The sequence below is a fragment of the Notamacropus eugenii genome, chromosome 2, assembly GCF_028372415.1.
Source record: "Notamacropus eugenii isolate mMacEug1 chromosome 2, mMacEug1.pri_v2, whole genome shotgun sequence".
NCBI classification, from domain to species: Eukaryota; Metazoa; Chordata; class Mammalia; order Diprotodontia; family Macropodidae; genus Notamacropus; species Notamacropus eugenii.
In genome coordinates, this window is record NC_092873.1 from 330469287 (window position 1) to 330491682 (window position 22396).

Genomic DNA, 22396 nt, shown 5'->3' on the forward strand with positions numbered 1-22396 from the left:
ATTGTGTATATGAGATCACATAAAACATATTTCCATATTAGCCATGTTGCAAAGAAAAACAAAAAAAACGATAAAAATAAAGAAAATTTTTTTAAAAGTATGCCTCAATTTGCATTCAGAGTTCATCAGTTCTCTCTCTGGAGGTGAATAGCATTTTTCATTATGGGTCCTTGAGAATTGTCTTGGATCATTGTCTTGATCAGAGTAGCTAGGTCTTTCACAGTTAATCATCTCTATAATACTGATGTACTATATTCAATGTTCTCCTGGTTCTGTTCACTATATTTATATCAGTTCATATAAGTCTTGTGAGGTTTTTCTGAAATCACTCTGCTCATCATTTCTTTTTTTTCCCTCAATCTCATGTAAAAAAAATTTTGAACATTTATTTCTAAATTTTTGTGTTCTAAATTCTCTTTATTCTTCCCCTCCAGCTCACTTGAGAAAACTGGAGATTTGATGTAGATTATACATGTGAAGTCATGTAAACATATTGCTAGTTATTTCTTCTAACACAATCATATACCACAACTTGTTTAGCCCTTTCCCAATTGATGGGCATCCCCTCAATTTTACCATCACAAAAAGAACTGCTATGAATATTTTTGTACAAGTAAGTCCTTTTCCATTTTCTTTGATGTCTTTTGAATATATATGATAATAGTGGTAATTCTGGGTCAATAGATAAGCAGTTTTATAGCCCTTATGATATAATTCCAATTGTTTTATAGAATAGTTGGACTAGTTCACAACTCCACCAGCAGTGTGTTAATGTCCCAATTTTTTTTCACATCCTCTCTAGCATTTGTCATTTTCCTTTTCTGCCATGTTAGCCAATTGGATAGATGTTAGGTGATATCTCAGAGTTATTTTAGTTTGTATTTCTCTAATCAGTACTGAATAGAGCATTTTTTATGTCACTATTGATAGCTTCGATTTCTTCTGAAAACTACCTGTTCATGTCATCTGACCATTTATCATCTGGGGAATGGCTCTTATTTGTATAAATCTGCTCAATTCCCTATATATTTGAGAAATGAGGACTTTATCAGAGAAACTTTGTATGTCTCATAAATGAAGACTTTAGCTAGGAGCCAAGATGGTGGAGTGATTGGTAAATGCTCTACCCTTCCTCTTGTTGACCTTGAAAAACTCAGAGAATATTTCCCCCGGGAAAAATCCTGGAATAGTGGGATCAGCTGAAGGGGTAAACAATCTCTTAGCCTGTGAGGCTAGGAAAATCACAAAGGGGGCTCCCTCTTGCTGTGACTGAAGGGACCAGTGCAGGACCTGGAAATGTCACAGACAGCCCCACCTCAGCAAACTGGGAGGAGATCTTGAGCCCCAAGGGTGGATGGAAGCCCACAATTGTCAACACTGGGACTTCAGGCATGCCACAGCACAGCCAGGGGAATAGGGAAGATACTAGTGCAAAAGGGATTCACCAACCAATGAGCCTACCTATGCTCAGGAGAGGAGATCTGCTGTAGCCAGACCACTCCATGCAGATAGCTCCAAGGTAACTCTGGGGAAATTCAGAAAGACTTCACCTGGACCCTGCTTTGGCACATCAGCCAGCTTAGCCCCAGGTAAACTACAGCATTCTAGCTTCTAGCTAAAAGAACCAGAGACTATCACAATACACAAAGCCTCAAATTCTAAGCACAAGAACAGTGAGACAGAGAACCCCCTGTGCTCCAGAAATGAGGACTTTATCAGAGAAACTTGATGCAATTTTTTTTTTTACCATTTTCCTGTTCTTCTAATTTGGGCAGCATTGGTTTGTTTTGGGTTTTTTTTTGCATGCCAAAACTATTTAATTTCATGTAATCAGAATTATATTATTTCCCATAATCCCATTTATCTCTTGTTTAGTGATAAACTCTTCGCTTATCCATAGATCTCACAGGTACATTTTTCCATGCTTCCCTAATTTACTTACAACACCATTGATGTCAAAATCATTTATCCATTTTAGCTTTATCTTAGTGTACAGAATGAGATATTCATGTATGACTAGTTTCTGCCAAACTGATTTCTAGTTTTCCCAGCAGTTTTTATAAAATGTTGGGTTCTTACCCCCAAAGCCAGATCTTTGGGTTTATCAAACCATAGATTACTATGGTCTTTTACTAATTGTGTACCTAATCATTGCACTAATCTGCCACTCTATTTCTTGGACAGTATACCAGACTTTTCATAATTACTGCTTTGTAATATAGTTTAAAATCTGGAAGTTCTAGGCTGACTTTAGTTTAAAAAAATTATTGATTCTCTTGATATTTTTTACCTTTTTGTTCTTCTATATGAATTTTATTACTTTTTTATCTAGCTCTACAAAATAATCGTTAGTTGGATTGATATGGCACAGAATAAGTAAATTAATTTAGGTAGAATTTTAATTGTTATAATATTGTCTTCGACTACACATGAGCAAGTAATATTTCATTAATTGTTTAGATCAATCTTTATGTGAAAAGTATTTTGTAATTGTGTTCATATAAACCTTGAGTTTATCTTTGCAGGTCAAATCCCTAGTACTTTATACTGTTTGCAGTAATTTTAAATGGAATTTCTCTTTCTATCTCTTGCTGCTGGGTTTTGTTAGTAGTATATAGAAATGCTGATGATGTATGTGGATTTATTTTGTGTCCTGCAACTTTGCTGAAGGTGTTCGTTGTTTGAAGAGTTTTCACTTGATTCTCTTCTTCAAAGAGTGATAGTTTTGTTTCCTTATTGCCTTCAATTTCTTTTTCTTTTCTTATAGCTAGCATTTCTAGTATAATATTGAGTAATAGTGGTGATGGTGGACCTCCTTGCTTCACTCCTGATCTTGTTGGGAAGACTTCAAGTTTGTACATGTTACAAATAGTTCTTGCTCTTCATTTTAGATACATACTACTTATCATTTTAAGAAAGGCTTCATTTCTTTGGGAGGAGCCAAGATGGCAGAGTAGAAAGACACAAATATGCTAGCTCCAAAACCCACAGCCCATAAAATACCTGTAAAGAAGAACACCCAACAAATTCTGGAGTAGCGGAAGCCACAGAACAATGGAGCAGAGGAGATTTCTGTTCCAGAGAGCCTTGAAAAACCAACACGAAAGGTCCGTCACACACTGGACCAGAACAGAGCCCAGCCCTGCCTTGGCCATGCGGCACCAAGAGGAGCAGATCCGAGCAGGCTTCAGGGACGGAATCTCCAGCAGCCTCGCAGGTCCCTCCACCCACAGACAGCAAAGGTCAGTGAGAGGGTCTTTTTGGCTCCCGGAGAGGGGAGCAGTGTGTCTCCATAACTCAGGCCCCCTCAGGAGGCAGCAGCAGAGGCAGCAGCAGACAGGAGCTCCCAAAGCAGGCAGGAGCTCAGATCCATTGTTGAAGGTCTCTGCATAAAACCCCTGAGGGAACTGAGCCCTGAGTGGAGGCCCTGCCCCCACCTGAGCACCTGAACTTAATCTCACACTGAATAGCAGCCCTGCCCCCACCCAAAGCCCTGAGGCTGGGAAGCAGCATTTGAATCTCAGACCCCAAGCCTGGCTGGGCAGATCTGGAGGTGAGGTGGGTGTAGAGAGGACACTCAGAAGGCAAGTCACTGGCTGGGAAAATGCCCAGAAAAGGGAAAAAAAAATAAGACCATAGAAGGTTACTTTCTTGGTGAACAGATATCTCCTCCCATCCTTTTAGATGAGGAAGAACAAGGCTTACCATCAGGGAAAGACACAGAAGTCAAGGCTTCTGTATCCTAAACATCCAGAATAAATATTCAATGGGCTCAGGCCATGGAAGAGCTCAAAAAGAATTTTGAAAATCAAGTTAGAGAGGTGGAGGAAAAACTGGGAAGAGAAATGAGAGAGATGCAAGAAAAGCATGAAAAACAGGTCAACACCTTGCTAAAGGAGACCCCAAAAAATGCTGAAGAAAATAACACCTTTAAAAATAGGCTAACTCAATTGGCAAAAGAGTTCCAAAAAGCCAATGAGGAGAAGAATGCTTTAAAAAGCAGAATTAGCCAAATGGAAAAGGAGGTTCAAAAGCTCACTGAAGAAAATAGTTCTTTCAAAATTAGAATGGAACAGATGGAGGCTAATGACTTTATGAGAAACCAAGAAATCACAAAACAAAACCAAAAGAATGAAAAAATGGAAGATAATGTGAAATATCTCATTGGAAAAACAACTGACCTGGAAAATAGATCCAGGAGAGACAATTTAAAAATTATGGGCCTACCTGAAAGCCATGATCAAAAAAATAGCCTAGACATCATCTTTTATGAAATTATCAAGGAAAACTGCCCTGAGATTCTAGAACCAGAGGGCAAAATAAATATTCAAGGAATGCACAGATCACCACCTGAAAGAGATCCAAAAAGAGAAACTCCTAGGAACATTGTGGCCAAATTCCAGAATTCCCAGGTCAAGGAGAAAATATTGCAAGCAGCTAGAAGGAAACAATTCAACTATTGTGGAAATACAATCATGATAACACAGGATCTAGCAGCTTCTACATTAATGGATCTAAAGGCATGGAATATGATATTCCAGAAGTCAAAGGAACTAGGACTAAAACCAAGAATCACCTACCCAGCAAAACTGAGTATAATACTTCAGGGGAAAAATTGGTCTTTCAATGAAATAGAGGACTTTCAAGCATTCTTGATGAAAAGACCAGAGCTGAAAACAAAATTTGACTTTCAAACACAAGAATGAAGAGAAACATGAAAAGGTAAACAGCAAAGAGAAGTCATAAGGGACTTACTAAAGTTGAACTGTTTATATTCCTACATGGAAAGACAATATTTGTAACTCTTGAAACTTTTCAGTATCTGGGTACTGGGTGGAATTAAACACACACACATGCACACGCACAAACACACACACATAGAGACAGAATGCACAGAGTGAATTGAAGAGGATGGGATCATATCTTAAAAAAAATGAAATCAAGCACTGAGAGAGAAATATATTGGGAGGAGAAAGGGAGAAATGGAATGGGGCAAATTATCTCTCATAAAAGAGGCAAGCAAAAGACCTATTAGTGGAGGGATAAAGAGGGGAGGTGAGAGAAAAACATGAAGTTTACTCTCATCACATTCCACTAAAGGAAGGAATAAAATGCACACTCATTTTGGTATGAAAACCTATCTTACAATACAGGAAAGTGTGGGTGAAGGGCAAAAGCAAGGTGGGGGGGAGGATGGAAGGGAGGGCAGTGGGAGGAGGGAGCAGTTTGAAGTCAGCACTCTTGGGGAGGGGCAGGATCAAAAGAGAATAGAAGCAATGGGGGGCAGGTAGGATGGAGGGAAATATAGTTAGTCTTACACAACACGACTATTATGGAAGTCATTTGCAAAACTACACAGATATGGCCTATATTGAATTGCTTGCCTTCCAAAGGAAAGGCGTGGGGAGGGAGGGATGAAGAGAAGTTGGAACTCAAAGTTTTAGGAACAACTGTCGAGTACTGTTCTTGCTACTAGGGAACAAGAAATACAGGTAATGGGGTATAGAAAGTTATCTGGCCCTACAGGACAAAAGAGAAGACAGGGACAAGGGAAGGGAGGGATGATAGAAGAGAGGGCAGATTGGTGATATGGGGCAATTAGAATGCTCGGTGTTTTGGGGAGTGGGGAGAGGACAAATGGGGAGAAAATTTGGAACCCAAAATTTTGTCAAAATGAATGTTAAAAGTTAAATAAATAAATTTTAAAAAGAAAAAAAAGGCTTCATTGATTCCCATGCTTTCTTGTGTTTTTAATAGTCATGGGTGTTGTATTTTGTCAAAGACCTTTCCTGCAACTATTGAGATAATCATATGATTTCTGTTGATTTTGTTATTGACATGGTTATTTACACTGATAAATTTCCTTATATTGAACCAGCCCTCTATTCCTGCTATAAATCCCACCTGGTCATCATATATGATCTGTATGATATATTACTATATTCTCCTGGCTGTACTTCATTTAAATTTCTTGGATAGATACTCATTAAGAAAATTGGTTTATAGGAGTTTTTTCTGTTTTTATTTCTTTAACTATTTTTTCAAATAGTTTCCATAGTATTGAGATTAATTGTTCTTTAGATGTTTGATAGAATTCACTTGTGAATCTATCTGGTCTTGGGTTTTTTTTTTGTCAGGAGCTTACTGATGGCTTATTCAATTTCTTTTTTGAAAACAAGGTTATTTAAGTATTCTGTTTTTTCTTTCTGTTAACATCTTTGTAAATATTCATCCATTTCTCTTAGATTGTCAGTTTTGCTAGTGTATAATTGGGCAAAATAGTTCCTAATTAATTGTTTTAATTCCATCTTGTTCGTGGTACATTCATCCCTTTTAGTTTTTGATACTAGTAATTTGGTTTTCTTTTTTTAATCAAATTAACCAATAGTTTAATTATTTTTTTCATAAAACTAACTCTTAGTTCTATTTATTAGTTGAATGGATTTTTTTTTTACTTTCAATTTTTTAAATTTCTCCTTTAATTTTCATTTTAGTGTTTAATTGGGGATTTTTAATTTGCTCTTTTTCCTAGGATTTTTTTTAGTTGCATGCTTAATTCACTGATCTGCTTTTTCTCTCTCTTAGTGATGTATGCATTTAGAGATATAAATCTTTTCCTGTGTACTCTTTCAGCTGCATTTCACAAATTTTTGAATGTTTCTTCATTGTTGTCATTCTTTTTTACAAAATTATTGGTTATTTCAGTGATTTGTTCTTTGACTTTCTCATTTTTTAGGATTAGATAATTAATTCCCTATTAGCTTTTAATCTATACTTGTCACCTCACGGTCTGAAACTCTTCTGCATTTGTTTGAGAGATTTTTATGCCATAATACATAGTCAACTTTGTAAAGGTGACATGTACAGCTGAGAAAATGGCATATTCCTTTCTATTATCATGCAGTTTTCTCCATAGGTGTCTCATATCTAACTTTTCTAAGATTCTATTTATCTCCTTGATGTCTTTTTTATTTATCTTGTGGGTAGATTTATCTAGCTCTGAGAGGGGAAAGTTGAAGTCCCATACTGGTATAGTTTTACTATTTCCTTCTAATTGAATTTTTCCTTTAAGGACTTGGTGCATAATATTACTTCTTTGTCTATGGTTCCTTTTAGCAAGATGTAGTTTCCCTGCTTATCCTTTTTAATTATGTCTGGTTTTGCTTTTGCTTTGTCTGAGATCTTGAGTTTTACACTTTTCTTTTTCACTTCAGCTAAAGCGTAATAAATTCTGCTCCATTCCCTTATTTTAACTCTGTATATCTCTATTTGTTTCTTACAAACAACATATTGTTAGATTTTGGTTTTTAAACCATTCTACTGTCTGTTTCCATTCTTTGGATGAGATTAATCTATTCCCATTCCAAGTTATAATTACTAACTGCATTTTTCCTCTATCCTGTTTTTATCTGTTTATTCTTATCTTTCTTTTTATCCTTTCCCTCCTCTAAAATTTGTTTTGCCTCTGACCATTGCCTTCTTTTGTCTGCCCTCTTATGGCCACCCCCCTTTCTCTTATCCCCTTCACCTGCCTATGTCTCATTGGGTAAAATAGATTTCTATTACCAAGTACATACATTTATGTTTTTCCCCTTTTTGAATCAATTTAGATGTGAGTGAGGTTCAAGCATTGCCCAACCAACCCTCATCATTTTCACCTCCACTGTAAAAACTGTTCCTTGTGTGCCTCTTATATGTGAGATAATTTTCCTCCTTTCCCTACCTTCTGTTTTCTCCCTGGACATCCTTCTTTCTTACTCATTTTTTCTTTACATGTAATTGACTTTTTCGGGATTTTCTTCCATTACTCTCATTTCTTTTCCCATTTTTTCCTCTCTTATTTGACTTTTAAAATTCTTTTTGAGCTCTTCCAAGACCTCAGACAAATTTATCCTTCTCTTTGAGGCTTTACATATAGCTGCTTTGATTTCATTGTCTTCTTCGAATTTTTATTTTGATCTTCCTTGTCACCATACTAATCTTCTGCAACCGAGTTTTGTGTTTTTCTTTTTCTTTTTTTTTTTTTTTTTTTTTGATTCTTCATTTTATGTTAAAGTTGGACTCTGGTCCCAGAGTGGAGTGTGGACTGTTCCAAGCTTCATGTTTTTGTTTAGCTGTTTTCAGATCAAGCTATGGGGTTCTGTAAGTTCTCAGTTCTTCCGAGATTGTGTGATATAAGGAGAGGTGTGATCACTTCTTGGCCTCTGCTCAGGTCTGTAAGCAGCAACAAGCACTCTTTTCTGCCCTGGAACTGTGACCAAGGTCCAGACCCCTGCTCCTTCTTACCCTGTGACTGCAACCCAAAACGATGTATGGGCAATTCAACAGAATTCACCCAGTGCCAGCAAAGGGTCCCTTGTAATCTTCTGACCACTTGTCTAACTCCCTTACCTTTCTGTGGCCTGAGAGAAGCAAAATCCACTTCCCCCTCCAATTCAGTTGCCCCCGAGGCCTGCTAGCTGCTTTCCAGAGAGATCTGTACTGTCATTCCTGTGCTGGATTATGCTCCACTTTCACTCCAGTGAGACAGACCTTTCCTACTGAACCCCCAGGTTGTCTTTTCCAAGAAAATTTTTCACCCTGTCTTGTTGTTGATTCTGCCACTCTAGTATTCATTTGGAGGCATTATTTTGATTGGAGGTGAATTTGAGAGAGCTCAGGAGAATTCCTGCCTTCACTCTGCCAAGTTGGCTCCACCCCTGTAATCTCTTTCTGTTGTCAGGTCCCTTTACTATCTCCAGTTTGAGAGCTCCCTCCCTCCTGGTGCTTCTGTTGCTACCACCCAGCACTTGTATTTCATCCACATGAACTCCATGCTAGTCTTCACCCCAGTGTCATTGATCTCTCCAACATCCTAAGGTGTTTTGGACTCAAAGAATGTATCACTCTGGCCATTTACTGTCTCTGTCATTGCAAAATTATTTGAGGCATAATTTTAAAATTGTTTTGAGGGGAATATCGGGAGAGGTAGAGTGAGAGCTTCTCTATTTTGCATCTTGGCTCCACCCCTAGAAACAACATGAATACAGTGTTGGAGTTTTGTTTTTTTGAGGAAAAATATTTTTTCTTTGAAGAAAACAATGTTATTGTTTTGACACTGACCACAGTATTTTTGCCTTTCATATTAAATCAGTAGCCTAATGAGTACTGTAGCAATAACTTACTTCAAAGCATAATTTCTTTGCTATACAGTATGTTGCAACAAGAACTAAAATCATTCCCACCAGAAAAGAATTCTGCCTTATGTGAACAGCAAACATATGGAGTAAGTTAAAACTCTTAAAAAAAACTTTTAACACCAAAGTCGAGAGAAAGAGAGGGGGAGAGAGAGAAAGAGAATAAGAACTGAGGTGGTTTTAAAAAATATTTTGGAATGTGAAGTAAAAAGTAAAAACAACAATTCCTAAGGGTAGACCAAAAGAAAAAAGTATGCTATTGTTTGTGCTAACCTGGTAGTAGTCTCTGTAATGACTGTTCTGGTTTTCTTTAGACTTTTGCTATGAACCTTTCCCTATAACCTGAGAATCACTAATAAAAATATATATATTTAAGATTGTGGTGGTTTTTAGTGTGGAAAACTTTGAATGAAAGTAGTTACTTTTAAGATAAATACTGGGTGGAATTTTAGCTGAAGACTCATAGTTACTTTTGATAATAGATTCTCTCTCCTCTCCTCTCCTGACAGAGGTCCTCTTCTGTGCTCTCCTGTCCTCTCCTTCCTTCTTTCCTCCTCTCTTCTCCTGTCTTCACCCCACTCCCTATCCCCACCTCCCACCTCAAAGCTGTAATAGCCTCTTTAAATAGGCAATGAGATCACACAGTCAGAAGATCACTCCCTGCCCCTGCTGTTGTGTGATCTTTGGGTAGTCCTAAATTTCTATCTCCACAGTCAGAGGCAAAGTCTTGGCCTTTCTGCTTTGTCCTGGTAGTTTAAGTCATGATTCCACATTTATAGATCAGTCATGAAAATGTGAAGGATTTTAATGCTGTAATTTGCAGGCATTTTACCTCAGCTTTTAATTAGTCTTTTCTTTAAAAAGCTTAGGAAAACATTCGGGATTTAAAACTGAATTATATATCTCAGAAAAGTTGCCCTTTAGAAATATTGTTGACTCTGTTTATTATTGCTGAAATAGTGCAACACTACTTGAATCTTTGTAGATATTATTTTTAAACATAATTACTTGTTTTTAAAGTGGCCACAATTTTGTCCTTATGATTAGTCATTCTTTACATAAAGAGATTGACTGGGTCTCACTTTTATTTGACATGCAAAATATCAAAGAGGGAGAGATTTTAATTATAACAAATTTCAAAAGGAAAACAAACTCAGATTATTAGCATTTTAAAAAATCTATCTTATTAGTGCAAAATTTTGATCCTCTACTCTCTTCACTTTGTAGCTTAGGTATAGTGGATGATTTATACACTCTGTCTTCCTTGTTCTGAAAGAAGTACTGTTTTTTGTCCTGTTAGAATTTAGAATATAATGATTTCGTTTTAATAGCACCTTTACTAACAAATGCTACAATTCATTGTAACTTCTTAATGCTGAGTTATGTAAAGCTTAACTCCAGCAGTTCGTCCATATCCAAGCTTCGCTTCTCTTTGTTTCATGACCACAGACCTTAATTCCAATCCACTTCCCCATGCCTGGACCTCTCTACTCTCTTCCAACTCTTGGCTTTCCTGACTTCAAGTTCCAACTAAAATCCCACCTATGTAGGAAACCTTTGCCAGTTGTCCCCTAATGATATACCTTTACTCTGTTGATTATTTCCAACTTACCCTCTCTCTGATTAGTTGCATGTTTTCTCCCCCATTAGACTGTGAGCTCCTTGAGAGCCGGGACCATCTTTTGCCTGTCTTTAGATCCTCAGTGCCTAGTACAATGCCTGGCACATACTAAGTGGTTAATAAATGTTGAGTTATTTGCTATATCACCTGCCTTCTTCCAGTACATCATTGCTGGAAAAAAGTCTACAAAAGAATTAGCAAAAATCTATAACCACTATGTAAAAACAACTCAAAGCTTATGCACTAAATTTTTCCCTTAATGGTATACTACATTTTCTACTTATACAAAGGAGAGTATACTATTGATAGGAATGGGATATTTTTGAATTCAGAAATCTGTTTTGTAGACTATAAGCTTCATAAGGGTAAGTCAGCTTCTGTGTTTGTATCACCACCTAGCACATAGTAGAGATTTAAGAAATTTTTGCTGTATTTGTGCATGATTAAAGGAATGAATGATAGTTGTATACCAGAAAAAAATTTTATCTTCATTCATTCATGTAACAAATATTTATTAGTGCCTAACTAAAAGTTTTCCCTATTAGATAGCTTTCAAAAATTCTGTATCAATCACTTTGAATGGAACTTTTTTTTATTTAGTTGGTAGCAACAGAAAGTTTATATTTGCAGCCATTTCATGTTTGTCCAATTGATTTAGAGCTATGTTCCTGAAGTTTTCATTTTGAATTAAATGAAATTTTAATATCTTACCAATTTTGTTTATAAACTCTGCTTGTTTGAAATTAGATTATCAATGACAGTATTATTAAATGTGGTGTTAATTTTTTTTCTGTACCAACATGGAAGCAATTAGTGCTTTCAAAGACTTTGGGCATTAGACACATTAACTACCAAGACAATGTGGTTTGCCCTCAAGTGTTCACTGTAACAATAAGGAATATTTACACTTTAATTTCAATTAATCATTGCTATTGTATAATGTGCCCATTCCTCTTTTTTTGAGAATTGTGGTATATCTTCTTTGGTAGAGTAAAGCTTAGTATCTTATTTACATTTTTATATGCTTTGGGAAGTATAGAATATCTGCCCTGGGAAGCAAATCATTTCATGTCATTGTTCATAGACCTACATAAAGCACTCTTGAAGGTCAAGTATAATGTAGACTTTCAACAAGAAATGTATTGTGCAAGATTTAAAAGCCAGTTTAATTGGGAGAAGGAAAGGAATGTCTTTTCAGTGGTGATTCAAATTAATAGCATACTTAGGAAAGACATTAATTTTGCACTCTGAACAATTTAGTTGTTCAAAATATGCTTTAATTTACACTTTTACTCTGATGTTGGTTAGCAAATTCCCTAAGTATCCAGAATTTTTCTTGTAAACTGTAAAAAGCATGATTCTTTGAGTTGAATGCTAAATTTAAAGTTTATGAATAAAAATATGGGTTTCAAGATCATACATGGGACCAAGGATCCTAATTGTGCATCTGAATAATTGTTTACATCTCCACATAGTCACTGGGTGCCTAGGCAATCTGGCATGATAGAGAAAACCCTGAAATGAAAATTGACTTCTAATTTCAATTCTGCCACTAACTAGCTCTTTAAGATGAAACAAGTCACCAACCTCTTATGACCTGTCTTTATCTGTACTTATCTAGCAAAATAATCTTGTGTATTTTAAATGCATTCTATATATGCTTAGATATGAACATGTTTTCTTCCCTAATAGCCTATGTTCCTTGAAGAAAATGACTGCTTACTTTTTTTTTCTCCCCAGTACCTAGCGTAGTGCCTAATACATTGTTGTTCAATCATTCAGCCATGTCTGCCACTTAGTAACCCTGTGGACCGTTCTGTTCATGGGGTTTTCTTGACAAAGATACTTGAGGGGTTAACCATTTCCTTCTCCAGTGGATTAAGTCAAACAGAGGTTAAGTGACTTGGCCAGGGTCACACTAGTTAAGGTCTGAGCCTGGATTTGAATTCAGGTCTTCTTGACTCCAGGCTGAGCCACCTTGCAACTTAGCATAATACGTAGTAGGTACTTAATAGAGAGGTTACTGTGGTACAGTGGATAGAGTGCTAGGCCTGGAACAGGAAGACCTGAATTCACACCTGTCCTTAGACACCATGTGAACCCAGGCAAGTCACTTAACTTCTGTCTGGAATGGAAATAATAGTAGTATAATATAATACCTGTTGTGAGGTTCAAAGGAAATATTATAAAGCTCTTACGACAGTGCCTAGCAGGTAGCAGGAACTTATTAAATATTTGTTCTTTTTCCCACGCCCAACCCCCTTTGTGGACTGATTCATTGTTAAGGGACTGAATGAATTCAGCTTTAAGGTCTCTCTTCTAGTTCTAAGATTCTTGTCCTGAATTATGATGTGAATTTTAGTGTTTGAATGTTTACAGTTTCAAAATTCAAAAGTAGAGTAAATATTGTCATTATTTTAACTCATATGTAATACTTTAAGATTTTTTTAAAAATACTTCTTTTGAACCTCATGAAACAGCTAGTGCAAGAATTATTATCTTCATTTTATAGATGAAAAAATTGATTATCCAAACAAGTTACATGACTTACCCAAGATCACATAACTAATAAAAGGTAGAGTCCAGGTCTTCTAAATCCAAGACCAGTTCCATTATCTCACACTATCAAAATGATCATTATCTTCCTGAAGTATAATGTATTTGAGGCACTTTAAAAAAAGATAGTGAGTTGGAGAGTTCAGATTCCTGTTAAATATGGCTACCTTCTCTGTGTAGATGATTAGTCATTTTTATGTCTTGGAGCTTCACTTACATTGTGGGCCACATATAAATTTATGGAAATGAAATGTTGTCTCAGAATTCCGAATTAACATAATTATAGTATGTATTTGAATGTAGAGAACTTCATTGTCAAAAAATAAATCTAATAATTATAATTGTTCAAATTAATTGGTAATATTTTATAGTGAAAATTATTTCATCTTGCAATTTTTTTCCTTTGGTAAGATGAAATCAGAATTCATTTTTATTTACATTTTGTATTTGTATTTACATTACATTTATCATACATTTCACCCATAATTCAATTCAATTCAACATTTATTCAACACATTATTTTTATAGTATTTGGAAGACACGAGGCAAAATAAGACTTCATCTCTGGCCTTATAGAGCTTACAGTCTAGCACAGAATATAATGTATGTGTGCAAAAACTTTGGCACTAAATAAATCATAATACCATAAGAGAAGGGCAGAATGTATATAAGATCCATCTTTTGTGTATATATACAAAGTATTCATAAGATCCATTGTGTTGTATTTTGTATTTCAAAAACAAGAAACCCAAATGATGATCTTGACAACTGAAATAAATTTTTTGAATGTTATTAAACCATGAACATTCCTTTCAGTTCTTTAATCTCTCCAGTTTGCTGTTTTGCTCAACAGATGTTTGTAATTACTCTATGATGGGCAAGGAAATTTTAACAAATTAGATAATGCTAGCTTACTGAAAATAGAGCAAATAAGCATTGCACTCACCTCTAATAGAAATAATTGATAAACTCAAAGAGAAATAAGGAATTGAAGGAATTTCAAATTCTTTCTTGTTATCAAAGTCTGCTTTGGATGAATGATTTGGTACTACCTCACACTCTATTTTTAAAAAAAAATATATTAAAGTGCAGCCTGAATCTTTTGACATAATTTTCTTTTTTGTTTTGGTCATTTCAAAATATGCAAATTCTTTTCTTTATTTAATTAACTTTGTCCTTATTTGTGCTTTCCTAGGAATAAAGAAAAATGCAAGTTTTATATTTTTTTAGTTTATATTTTTTAGGTTGTTACCAATTCATTTCAACATATTATATATATGTGTGTATAGGTCAACCATGTACTCTTGACATTGTTTGAAAGGGACATTTTTTATTCCAGTTTTAAAAATCAAATAGTAAACCGGTATGATAATAATAGATATTGTACATTGGGGGAATATAGTTTCTGGATTCTCCCAAATCCTAGTACTTGCTTCAATAACATGTACTTCTTAATTATTATTTCCATGTCATCTCCATCTCCATACATGCTTTAAATATGCTTTTGTAAGATCATAGTATCATCAAGTTAGGACTAAAAATCTTCTAGTTCAACCTCCTTGTTTTACAGTTGAGGAAATTGAAACCCAGAGAAATTAAGTGGCTTGCCTTAGGTCACACAGTAGCAAGTGAGAGAGCCAGTATTTGAACCCATCTTCTGAGTATTTCCACTGCACAAAGATTTCACATAGAGTACTAGTAGTTAAATTAATATGTGCTTCTTTGTGGCAAAAACTGGAAATCAAGGGGATGCCCATCAACTGGGGAATGGCTGAATAAATTATGGTGTGTGAATGTAATGGAGTACTATTGCACCATGAGAAATGATGAACAAGAAGATTTCAGAGAGGCGTGGAAGGACTTTTATGATATGATACAAAGTGAAAGGAGCAGAACCAGGAGAACTTTGTGCACAGCAGAGACCACAGTGTGTGAGAGTTTTTTCTGGTAGACTTGGAATTTTGTAACAATACAAGAACTTAAAATATATATATATATATATATATATATATATATATATATATATATATATATATATATATATATATATATATATATTTCCCAATGGTCTTCCAAGGCAAAATGCCTTCCACATTCAGAGAAAGAACTATGGAATTCATTCGCAGAATGTAGCAGATCATTTTTGTGTGTGTGTGTATATTATGTTTTGATTTGTTACATGATTTCTTCCATTTATTTTAGTTTGTCTACACAGCATGACTATAGTGAAAATATATTCAAGAGGAAAGTATATGTAGATCCTATATAGAATTGTATGCTGTCTTGGGGAGGGAGGGGAATGGTGGGGGGGCAGAAAGGGGGAAAAAAAATCTCAGTTTTATGGCAGTGATTGTAGAACATTAAAAATAAAAAAAATTTTGTTATGGAAAAAAATAAATAAATATGTGCTAACAATCTTAAGAACTCATCAATGCATTGCACTCTCTCCTCCCTGTCCCCACTATTTTTCTCCTCTTGCTATAGAAGAAGAAAGGGACTTCATAGAGGTGAAAGCTATACACATAACACCAGGAACACATATAGTGTTTACATAGTAAATATTTATTAGTGTAATTTTATTATAATAACAATAGTTAGCATTTATATAACGCTTTAAATTTTGCACTTTACAAATATTATTTCATTTTATCCTCATAACAACTTGAAGAGGGAGGTGCTATTATTGTCCACATTATCAGTGAGGAAATGAGGCATAGAAAGATTATATGACTTGCTCAAGCTCCCACAGCTAGTAAATGTCCAAGGTCAGATTTGAACTCAGGTACTACTGACTTCAAGTCCAATTCTCTGTCCATTGAGCCACCTTGCTGCCTTTCATTTGAAATGAATACAATTCTGCATTCCATTTCTATAATAAAAGAGTTCTTGGACTGAGTACGTGGCAGATATTTAATGCTATTGTTTAGCTGAATTGACAAAATATTTTGGAAAGGTTCAGTTTTTATAAATCAATTTTTACTTTAAATGTATCACAAGGACTCACTACTTTAAGGAAATCTGTGATAAATGCATATATAGGTAAATAACCCTTTTGTAAAGAGAATTGTCAGCCCTAATTTAGCTATTTTACATGTCTTCATGTTACATTTTCTTGGAGTAGGAGAAAGCTATGCAAAAGCTTGTCAGTTTTACTAAGTTGAACTTTTAAGAAACAACAAAGATGGGAAACAACAGAACTGTGATGTTTGTTAGGTTACTTGCAATCTGTTTCTGCAATTTAACGTGTTTATTTTTTCACTGGTTCACTTTATTTTAGGATTTGCAAGATGAGCTGGAAAACCAAAGCATTCAGATGCGCTCAATAGAGAAAAAACTGCATCACCGGGAGTTGGAATCCCAGGAACAGGTACTCTCTCTTCCCTTAAACTTTCTACCTTTACTATGCTTTACTAGACTTTTTTTTTTACTTTTCTTATATGATTCTCCTTCTTAAAGATATAAATCCAAGTCATTTCTACAACTAATGACAAATTTCTATTTTCAAGTGGCACCATTACTTTCATTTAATGGCTTAGTTTTTAAATAACATTACTTTTAGAAGTGACTGATACTTATTTGTCAGTTGAGATCATGCTTTTCTTACAAATGGATTATTATTTGTCACTGTTCTGTATATACGTAGTTATTTCCCATTAGAGACAAAAGATTAATACTATAGCCTAGGTCTAGGCAATGGCCCTATCTGTAATGCTGCCTCTGAGAACTGGGAAAAGAAAATATAGAACAGGGCTAACAAAATATAAAGACTAGTCCAGAGCAGACAACCATAGTACTGAACCTGGTTAGAAGCAAAAGCACAAATGGGAAGCACAAGGATGGAAACCAAGAGTCAAGCTTCTGCCAGTTTTCCCATAACTCCTCCATGGAGATATACTCAACAAATTAGAGATATTTCTTATATCCATTTTTTTAGTGCCTTAGGGGTACCAATATACTACTTTAGTTGCCTATCTATATGTGATTCAGTTCCTTCATGAGTTATCAGTCATTGTTGGTCATTGGATCTGAGATAACTAACAATTAATAATAATAATAATGTTTACTATACTCTAACCATTTTTTTTGCTACTCTGCCACTATCATCTCAGCAATATAAAAGAACTACATTGAACCATGGGCCAGTTTGTATTTTTGCCTAGATTTCTATGGCCAAAAAAAAATATTAACTAGTACCCCTAACTAAGGTAGTCCAAAAACACCTGTTCTAAAATAAATCCACTCCAGCTTATGAGGACCTACCAGGGTTTATGTGCATAGCCACTGTGCCACAATAAGATATTAGAAGAAGATTTCATTGGAGAACTCTTTCAGGTAACTAGAGTAATAATAACATATTAATACCCTTAAATGGGCAGAGGAGAATAAATAAATAACAAAAGAACCAAAAAGATGACCTATTTTGGCCTTCTAAAGGAAGAAACAGATGAAAACACCTAGGGAGTTTAGCCATAGAATCTAACTTGCATTGCTACTGAAAGCTATGTTATTCAAGATTTACCTAAAACAACCTTTTGTGGAGAATTCTAATTCACTTTTGGTTTTGTATAAAGAGAAAGTATACTTTTGGTACTTTATAACACTCAGGGTCATGGGATGTCCCAAGTCCTCCTCGTTTTGTTTTAAATTATTTATAGTCAAACTGAATTTATTTTATACTTTTTAAAATTTGGTATGAATTTTTAAAAAAAGTATTTTTAGAATGGAGCATAAAAAGTGAAATGGGGAAAATATCTGATATGAAATAAAATTGAAGAGATTTTTAAAATATCCAGGTTTTTCCATTCGATTTTAATTTTAAGTTTTTTAACCAATAATTTCTTTTATTATCAAAGTAATTCTTTTTTGTAATTTTTATGACACTAGAAAGAAAACATAGTATAACGGTTAAGGAACCAGCCTCAAGGTTCTAGGTCTTGTCTCCAGTGCTATTGTCTGTGTAACCTATGGGTAAATCCTCTAATTTCTCAGTACTACGGACAACTCTCTTAGATACTACTTAGTGGAGAAGCTACTAATCTACACTGTAAAAAGGAGTTTCCTCATTGGGAGTTCCTTATACCAATGAATCCAAAGGCACAGTCCCAACTACAGGTTGCATTGTTAGAAGGAGTTTTCTTATCTGGGATTCCCTATGTCAGTGAAACCACAGGTCCAGTCCTTTTCCCTGTTTATTTAATTTTTACGTTTTTGCCTGCTTATCAGAAAGATTTAAGGAGGTTCCTCCCCTCCTTACTGATGAGGAAGAGTGGTGCTCACCATCAGGGAAAGACACGGAAGTTAGCGCTTCTGTATCCCAGCCCTCTCAATGGGATCAGACCTGGAAAAAGCTCAAAAAGGGCTCAGAAAATTTTGAAAATTATGTTAGAGGACTGGAGGAAAAACTGGAGAGAGCAATAAAAGACATGCAAGCAAAGTATGAACAGCAGATCAGCACCCTGCTAAAGGAGACCCAAAAAAATGCTGAAGAAAATAACACCTTGAAAAATAGGCTAACTCAATTGGCAAAGGAGGTTCAAGAAGCCAATGAGGAGAAGAATGCTTTCAAAAGCAGAATTAGCCAAATGGAAAAGGAGATTCAAAAGCTCACTGAAGAAAATAGTTCTTTCAAAATTAGAATGGAACAGATGGAGGCTAATGACTTTATGAGAAACCAAGAAATCACAAAACAAAACCAAAAGAATGAAAAAATGGAAGATAATGTGAAATATCTCATTGGAAAAACAACTGACCTGGAAAATAGATCCAGGAGAGACAATTTAAAAATTATGGGCCTACCTGAAAGCCATGATCAAAAAAATAGCCTAGACATCATCTTTTATGAAATTATCAAGGAAAACTGCCCTGAGATTCTAGAACCAGAGGGCAAAATAAATATTCAAGGAATGCACAGATCACCACCTGAAAGAGATCCAAAAAGAGAAACTCCTAGGAACATTGTGGCCAAATTCCAGAATTCCCAGGTCAAGGAGAAAATATTGCAAGCAGCTAGAAGGAAACAATTCAACTATTGTGGAAATACAATCATGATAACACAGGATCTAGCAGCTTCTACATTAATGGATCTAAAGGCATGGAATATGATATTCCAGAAGTCAAAGGAACTAGGACTAAAACCAAGAATCACCTACCCAGCAAAACTGAGTATAATACTTCAGGGGAAAAATTGGTCTTTCAATGAAATAGAGGACTTTCAAGCATTCTTGATGAAAAGACCAGAGCTGAAAACAAAATTTGACTTTCAAACACAAGAATGAAGAGAAACATGAAAAGGTAAACAGCAAAGAGAAGTCATAAGGGACTTACTAAAGTTGAACTGTTTATATTCCTACATGGAAAGACAATATTTGTAACTCTTGAAACTTTTCAGTATCTGGGTACTGGGTGGAATTAAACACACACACATGCACACGCACAAACACACACACATAGAGACAGAATGCACAGAGTGAATTGAAGAGGATGGGATCATATCTTAAAAAAATGAAATCAAGCAGTGAGAGAGAAATATATTGGGAGGAGAAAGGGAGAAATGTAATGGGGCAAATTATCTCTCATAAAAGTGGCAAGCAAAAGACTTATTAGTGGAGGGATAAAGAGGGGAGGTGAGATAAAAACATGAAGTTTACTCTCATCACATTCCACTAAAGGAAGGAATAAAATGCACACTCATGTTGGTATGAAAACCTATCTTACAATACAGGAAAGTGGAGGATAAGGGGATAAGCAGGGTGGGGGGGATGATGGAAGGGAGGGCATGGGGAGGAGGGAGCAATTTGAGGTTGACATTCATGGGGAGGGACAGGATCAAAAGAGAATAGAAGTAATGGGGGACAGGATAGGATGGAGGGAAATATAGTTAGTCTTATACAATACAACTATTATGGAAGTCATTTGCAAAACTACACAGATTTGGCCTATATTGAATTGCTTGCCTTCCAAAGGGAAGGGGTGGGGAGGGAGGGAGGGAGGAAGAGAAGTTGGAACTCAAAGTTTTGGGAACAACTGTTGAGTAATGTTCTTGCCACTAGGAAATAAGAAATACAGGTAAAGGGGTATAGAAAGTTATCTGGCCCTACAGAACAAAAGAGAAGTTGGAGACAAGGGCAGAGAGGGATGATAGAAGAGAGAGCAGATTGGTCATAGGGGCAATTAGAATGCTTGGTGTGGGGGGGAGGGGACAAATGGGGAGAAAATTTGGAACCCAAAATTTTGTTAAAATGAATGTTAAAAGTTAAATAAATAAATAAATAAAAGATTTAAGGAGGTTATATGTGATCCATTTGGCCATTATGGCTCTTATTTTTCTGATATTCATTAGCTTACTCAATTAGCTTAAATAACATAGTTTTTGATAGGATCGTTGGAGGCCTCCGATTTCTGCCATATAAGGATCCACTGTCAGAAATAAGGGTATTTATCGTGCAGGAAAAGAAAGTGGAGTGGTTAGAATTGGGCGTGAGGGGAGTTGAGATGGAATAGGTGTCTTCAACAATGTAATAAATTGATACAGAGGAATGTCTGGTTCTATTTCAATTCACAAGGGAGATCTATGAACAATGCCTGCAAGTTTCAGAGTTCTTTTTAGACTTGATAGAAGGAAAAGCTTCTTAATGATCAAAGATGTCCAGAAGTAAAGTAGGTTACCCCCACAGATTATTCTCTCTCACTTGCAATCTTTGAGCAAAGACTGAATTATTATGTGTATTAGGGAGATTTTTTTCAGGTACAGATGGGCTAGAAAACAACTAATCCTTTCCAACTTTGATTCTATAAGCTGTAGTTCCTAGGGACATGAGAGTAAGGGTCTGGGTTCCAGAGTTCACACAGTTTACAGTATTATTTCCTCTTTGTCTGAGGGTAGGCCTACTTTCCCAGCTTTCCCTAAATCAGCTTCAACTTGCAGCTGCTGATGCTACCAACTATATTAAATTTCAAGGAAGCAACTTTATCCAAACCACAGCATACAGACACAACCTTTGCATTCATGGAACTTAACAGACTAATTATAGAAAGATGACACATATACAGATAATTATAAAACAGAGCAATATATGATCAGTTCGTTAAAGAGAGTACTTTATTAAACAAAGTACTCTTTAGGAGTTAAAGTTTGGATGGAGATGGCCACTACTTGAGGGAATACCAAAGAGTCATCGACAAGGTAGCATTTATGTTTGTTTTTAAATGATGGATAGGAATTCATAGAGAGATGTGATGATATTCTAGGCATAGATAACAGGCATATTTCAGGTGGCTAACTAATAGTCTAGTTTAGTTACGGTGTAGTCTGAAATAGGGTTGGAAACGCGGGGTGACATCAGATTTTGGAGGATGTTAAATGGAGAAATAATTTCAAGTTTATTCTGTATGTAATGGGGAGCCATTGAAGATTTTTGAGGAGAGGAATGACATATCTAGATATATAATATAGTGTATGTATATAATACAATATGAAGAATACAATATAATAAGCAGTCAACAAATATTTCTTGAAGTAATATTAATTGAATCAATTATATGACAGTGTGATGTGATCAAAAGAACATAAAATTGTAAGTCAGGTGACCAAGGTCTGGTAGTAGTTCTACTACTGATTTGTTGTTTTTGTTGTTGATTGAGCAACTAGGGGGCACAGTGGATAAAATGTTGGACCACTTATATTCTTGAATCCAAATCTGACCTCAGATTCTTATTAGCTGTGTGACCCTGGGCAAGTTATTTTACCCTGTTTTCCTCAATTTATCTGTAAAATGAACTGGAGAAGGAAATGGCAAACAACTACAGTATTTTTGGCAGGAGACCCTAAATGGGGTCATGAATAATGGACAGTAAGAGTATCAATAGTAATTCTACCACTGATTGCTAGAGCTGTATGGCCTTGGGTAAATCATTTATCCTTTCTGAGTAACAGGAGTAGATAATTTCTAAAGTCCTTTCTAGACCTAAAATTCTATGATACTGTAGCTGTTTTGTCCAATTTGCACCTTATTATTTCCACTGTTACTTCATTTTATGTCACTTA

The 22396-nt window shown here is 35.5% G+C and overlaps 1 protein-coding gene across 3 annotated transcripts in view; it reads left to right on the top strand.

Moving 5' to 3' along the window:
- CEP112 (centrosomal protein 112) overlaps window positions 1-22396 on the top strand; it is a 587248-nt gene that overhangs the window by 482733 nt on the left and 82119 nt on the right. For all 3 annotated transcript variants that reach the window (XM_072645484.1, XM_072645485.1, XM_072645486.1), the window contains one exon: window positions 16631-16720. In XM_072645484.1, coding sequence (XP_072501585.1) covers window positions 16631-16720 — 90 coding nt within the window. The remainder of the gene's footprint in view (window positions 1-16630; window positions 16721-22396) is intronic.